At 39.2% G+C, this 5,699-nt stretch overlaps 1 protein-coding gene across 1 annotated transcript; it reads left to right on the forward strand.

Annotated features, from left to right (window-relative positions):
• The first annotated feature begins 721 nt into the window (after positions 1–721).
• Positions 722–4,302, forward strand: IFNG (interferon, gamma). The gene is made up of 4 exons (XM_014963516.1): positions 722–844; positions 2,806–2,874; positions 3,240–3,419; positions 4,138–4,302. The coding sequence occupies exons 1-4, from the start codon at positions 722–724 to the stop codon at positions 4,261–4,263; spliced, it is 498 nt and encodes a 165-aa protein (XP_014819002.1). The 3' UTR covers positions 4,264–4,302.
• Positions 4,303–5,699: the final 1,397 nt, after the last annotated feature.

Raw genomic sequence — 5,699 nt, forward strand, 5'->3', positions numbered from 1 at the left:
GACAACCATAGAGCAATTTAATATGATGTATCATTGCATGCATGCTGAAACTTCATTTTCCCTAAGTCTATTTTGAATTTGAAGGTGAAGAATGAGAAAGAAGCAGAAATGCACTTTAGACTATGGAAAGAACGCAAATAGTATTTCACAAAAGGACAGCAGTAGGAAGAACAATTAGATTTTTTAGTGACTCTGAAGAACGCCATGGCAATCTCAGTGGTTACTTTAAAAGAATACCAGAAATGAGTTGACTGCTATACTGACCCCTTAACCACACAGTGTGATTTTTTTCAGATAGCTTGCAAGAATATGCTTGAGCCACAATGCATACTCCTTAATCAGTGTCATAATTTTCCCCTTTTCCCCAACCACGTGTAAAAGAAACTTCAGCATCTGCCACGTAAATGTTACCCATTGACGAACCACTGAAAATTTTTCCAGGACCACACTTAAAGAAAGATGCTTTCGAGGGATTCCCTCGACTAGCCAAAAAAGAAGCATTCTTATCTAACACTATCTTGTCTAAATATACACAGCCTGTGATGACGAAATAAAAAATTTCAAGACCAGGTATAAATACCACTGACAAGCAGATGAAGTTCATTCGTCTTCTTTCTTCTAATAGAAGATATAACTATTAGAAGTTGAAGCTCACTGCTCTTAGAACTGATATCACCCAGAACTTATCAGAGCATTTTAAGTGAGCCATCACACTGAGAAAATGACTTGCCAGACCTACAGCTTCTTTGTTCTGTCTATTGTCATGATTTATTTTGGACGTTTTGGAAACAGCTTAGTTCTTGCTCAACTTCAAAAAGATATAGACCAACTGAAAGCTGATTTTGTAAGTATGGTCTTCTACTACATTTCTCTTCTCCTTCTGCTTGTGCTTTAGATATAGTCCAGATTTGAGCACTGCTTGACATACTCAATGTTTACCAATAGAGGGTAATAATTGAACAGATTTTTTGATTATATCTTTTTTTAAAACAAGAATGTGGGCAATTTCTTTGGGTTTTTTTTTCAAATCCCGTTCACTAACATGACTCAGTTTTTCAATAGTCATAGTTAATGTAATAGTTGGCATTTATTTCATGGGCACTCTTCCTTTCACAAGAGCTTCTCCTAGCTCTATTCAGCCTTTGATTACATAGAATGTTTTATAACAAGAAATATTAATATGATTTATGATGAATGAATGAATCTTGATTCGGTTCTATTCAGATGCAATTTGCTTACACTTTTTAAGTTTTAGGTTAGTAATGTTAATAGGGGATATAATAGCAATATAAACAAAATGGAGAGAACTTCTGCTTTAACAAATGCACCTGGCACTTATTATTAGTAGTAGCAGTATGCTGGCCAAAGGTGGTTTCTACTGCTTATTCTTTTGTCTCCTTCAGCCATTCTGCTTCCATGTCTGTGACTAAGATCCAGTGTGGGAATGTTATCCGGCATGATATTACTTCTTTTCAGGCAGAATTTTTTTTAACTTTATAACTGTAATGTTAATTCACCTACTTTCATCTAGGTAGCATTAGAGTAGCTCAGAGTTGCCTTCAGGTGGAATTAGTCATAGACATAACAGATCTATAATAGAATAACTTCTAATTAACAGCTTTTATTCTCAGTATAGTTTTGTTTTTTCCTTAAATGCATGAAAGCAAATGCAAAATTCTGCTCCTATTTCCAGCCCTGATTTTGTCAGAATTTTGTGCATACAGAAGTTGAAATTTAGTAGTCAAGGAATCACCTTGGAGTGTCACACAAAACAGCCTAGTGTGCTACTTCAGTGTTTTCAAATTGCTAGGAAACCAGATGTGAAATTTGCGTTATATCTTAAACTTGTCATCAGAGTAGATCAGAGAGCTTCTCACTAGAATATATGTAACTCTGTCGGAGAGATCCTGAGCCATGGGGAGCTTCTTGCACTGATACTAGAAACTCCGGTCCACAGCAGGTGCTCCCCACCTTTGAGAAGAACAGCAAAATAAGATTTTGTGATGTGCGCAGCACGGGGAGCCAATCAGCCTACGAGGTTTCTGTCAGACTTTGCACTCACTATATTTAAACTACTGAGCAGACAAAAAGGAAACAGTGACTGTTGTATATAAAAAGAAAAAAAAAAAAAGACACACAGAGAAGAGGAAATGATTCAGTTTACCTCTCCTTAGTAGGAGAATTGTATTGCTCTTTGTTTCCTAGAATCTAGCGCAGTGTGGCTAACAACCCATGGTTAAAATCTATCCCTGCGAGCCTCTCAGTAGTCCACTACCCCTCTATATCTCTACTCCTGACTGTGGGCTACTGGGCTGTTCTCCAGCTCTATGAACTGCAGTTTTATAGTGAAGTTAATTTGTTCTTGTTCCAAACGAGATTTTACTAAGACTGGATGAATTCAAGGCCACAGACTGCATACTGGTGGGCTTTGGCTTACCAGAAAACATGCCAAGATCGGATCTGACAGTTTTCCAGCCAGTCTTTGTGCTTATGAACTTTAATTTTCAGCTGCAAATACCAAAACTCACAAGGAGTGTTTAGGTAAAATAGATGGTACTAAATGTCTCTATTCAAATGAGTTACAGCAGGAGAAGACATTGAAAAGCAGACTAATGTCGTTTCTGGTACTAGGCAGTCATCCAATGCGATTTAGTGCTTAGAGAAGTGAAAGCATTATAATAGCTAAAGGACAGTGTTGCAAAAATCACGCCTCTCCTGTTTTTATCGCTCATTTGAACAGAAAATGCAAATTTGCCTTGTGAGAAGTATCGTTTGTATAATAGGTATGTTTGTTCTTTGTTGCAGAACTCAAGTCATTCAGATGTAGCTGACGGTGGGCCTATTTTTACAGACAAACTGGCAAACTGGACAGAGGTGAGTCAGAACTAGATATGACAAAGCATCTCAGGCACTTTGCGAGGCACTTCTGGTGCAAAGCAGCTCCCAGGGCCAGTGCAACCAGCTGGGGTAGAATGAACATGAGCAAAGGCTGCTTCGGTAGCTTGAAAATGAGAAAAAAAATCCTCATAAAATGCTTCCTGTAAGGGTCAAGGTGCTTTATACTGCACCATGAACCGACCCTGAGGTACAGCCAAGCCCAGGAGATGAGTTGCAGGATCTTCTTTGTCATCCTGTTTCAAGCAGCAGTGAGAACCCCTGCGTGCTGCAGTTTAGCTTCGCTCATTTTTGCTGCCGATAGGCCCTCACAAGCCTTTATTTCTGATTGTTTTTTTCAACAGAGAAATGAAAAAAGGATCATCCTGAGCCAGATTGTTTCCATGTACTTGGAAATGCTCAATAAGACTGACAAGTCAAAGGCGCACGTCAGACACATAGCTGAGGAGCTCTACACTCTGAAAGATAGCATTGGTGATGGCTCAAAGAAGGTGGAAGACATGATGTACCTAGCAAAACTTCAGGTAAGGCTCTTCCTCTGCCTCCAAGGCTTATGACACGATATTTTCCAGTTGAGATTTGAGTGTGACTCAAGCCAATAATGGTTCAGTAACCCATCTGGTAACCCCTGTTTGGCTCACTTCATGCTGGAAAACCTAATGTTTCCAGCTGCAGGGGCTGCTGCGGGTCTGTGGTGTGGGGTGTCAGTGCAGGGGCCGCCCTCCCTGGGTCTTACCGGAGTCTGGCATGGAGGTGCTGGCAGCGCTGCTGTTGTCATCATCTGCCCACCAGAGCTGCCACTGACACAGCTGTTTGTGGTTTAGAAATCAGGTGGGAAAGTTGTGCCCCGGCTACAGGCATGCCTCCACAGGCTTTGGAGGGGCTTGGCTTATCTAGCGAGTGACAACGGCACGAACCACCAACCTCCACAGAGTTCCACAGCCAACACCTCGGTGGAGTTAGCTGCTTGTGGGCAAACTCATATATCATCACAGTAACCACTGTGTAACTCCATTTTACAGAATATGGCTGGTCTGTGGCATGTTGCAAAGCAGCACAGGAAGTGGAAAACAAAAACTGTTACAAAGTGGCTCTTTTTTGTAGGAATTATGTAGTAGAGTAGTTGGAAAGTGCAGATGTCCATCTGGTATACCCCAGTAGCAGTGTAGCCTGTAGGATGATCAGTAAACAGTTACAGCTCTTGGCATGACCTTCATTCTGTTTCTTTCTTACTTATAACAGATGAGTGACTCGAAAATTCAACGTAAAGCTGTGAATGAGCTGTTCAATGTCTTACACAAACTGGTGGAGACTCCAACTTCTACCAAAAGGAAAAGGAGCCAGTCGCAGCGGAGGTGCAAATGCTAATGAGATCACGTGCCCTTTTGTACTGAGTTATTGTGCAAATTTTGTTATGATGCACATTTTTTTATGTCAATCTTTTAATTGAGTTTTTATACATTTATTTATTAATATTTAAGTATTTTAAATAATTATTTATAAAGAAACACCAATCCAAGTATTTATACCTCCTACTAATATATAGAAATGACTTTGTCATAAAATCCTGTCTATCTGTTTTATGTTTGTTGACCTGAAAATACAAAATGAGGCAATGTTTACACAGTTTCCATATGGAAATCCTGAAATGACATGATACAATATTCAGCTTTCCATCTGGTGCTGTCTTGAGAGAGGCATGCTGTTAGATTGGTCTCATCATTCATCTATTTATTGTGGAGGTGCAAGCATCAATAGGGGGAAATCTCTGTACTCATAAAAAACATCCAACTCAAGCAAATAGACCTGCTTAAAGATAAGCAAAGGCTTAAGCACTTTTCTGAACTAGGGAATTGATGGTTAATTGCTGGTAATTATTGTTATGCACCAAAGTTACCATGAGGCCAGGCTACTTAGCAGCTCCAGGAAATGTGACTAACTCTATTGCACTGACTTAACTTCAATTCACTGATTTTGAGAATTTCTGTATTTTTTTGTACTGAATCATTTAAGTGTGTCTGATGTAATTTTATTTATTTGGAGGTAGTAGTATAGAAGTTTTTATCTCAAGAACTATATTTTTGTATTGAAATATTATTTAAAACTTTGGATTTCTCAGTGGAAGCTTCTTGAAATTTGGAAATTAATTAATTAATTCTATAATAAATAAATAAATAAACAAACTGTGCTTGCATACTTATTCACCAGAATCTCTATGAAAAGTAGAGTATTGATCTTGCTGTATGTTGTCACAAGAGATGGCCCTGCCTAGATATATAAAAACATATTTTTATTTACTCTTGCCTGTCTAAATTTGGCAGAAGGGTCTAAAATTCCCAAGCTCCTCAAGTTCTGCTTGTATCTGAATGAGGAAACATTGTCTTACTTATGAAAAACCATTGATAATTTGAACTTTGTTGTTACTCTGATTTAAAATAAAAGGCACTCCCAAATTTCTCTGCAAGTCAAAGTTCTGAAGCCTAGATCAAGGTCAGCCTACCTGTTGGGCTCTCTGTGAGTGATAAAAGCTGGAGGTCTGGGGCTGCTCAAGTTCTCAGAGGCTTGGGTTTGGGCTTAGGTTTGGGAGCTTCCAAATTCTCGGGTCCTCAGGAGTTTACTAGGCAAATTATCTGGGGGCAGACAGGTTGGTTTCTATTCAAGAAATAGCACCCCACTGAGCCCAAAGTTTAGTTGTAGTAAGCCCACCAAGTTTAGTTGTAATTGTTGCAGTCCTTCCTACTCCCATGGGCCTGGCTGTCTCCCCTGCTGTAAGATACCTTCATTCATATCCTTGTTTTACAGTC

The sequence above is a fragment of the Calidris pugnax genome, unplaced genomic scaffold, assembly GCF_001431845.1.
Source record: "Calidris pugnax isolate Ruff unplaced genomic scaffold, ASM143184v1 scaffold44, whole genome shotgun sequence".
NCBI classification, from domain to species: Eukaryota; Metazoa; Chordata; class Aves; order Charadriiformes; family Scolopacidae; genus Calidris; species Calidris pugnax.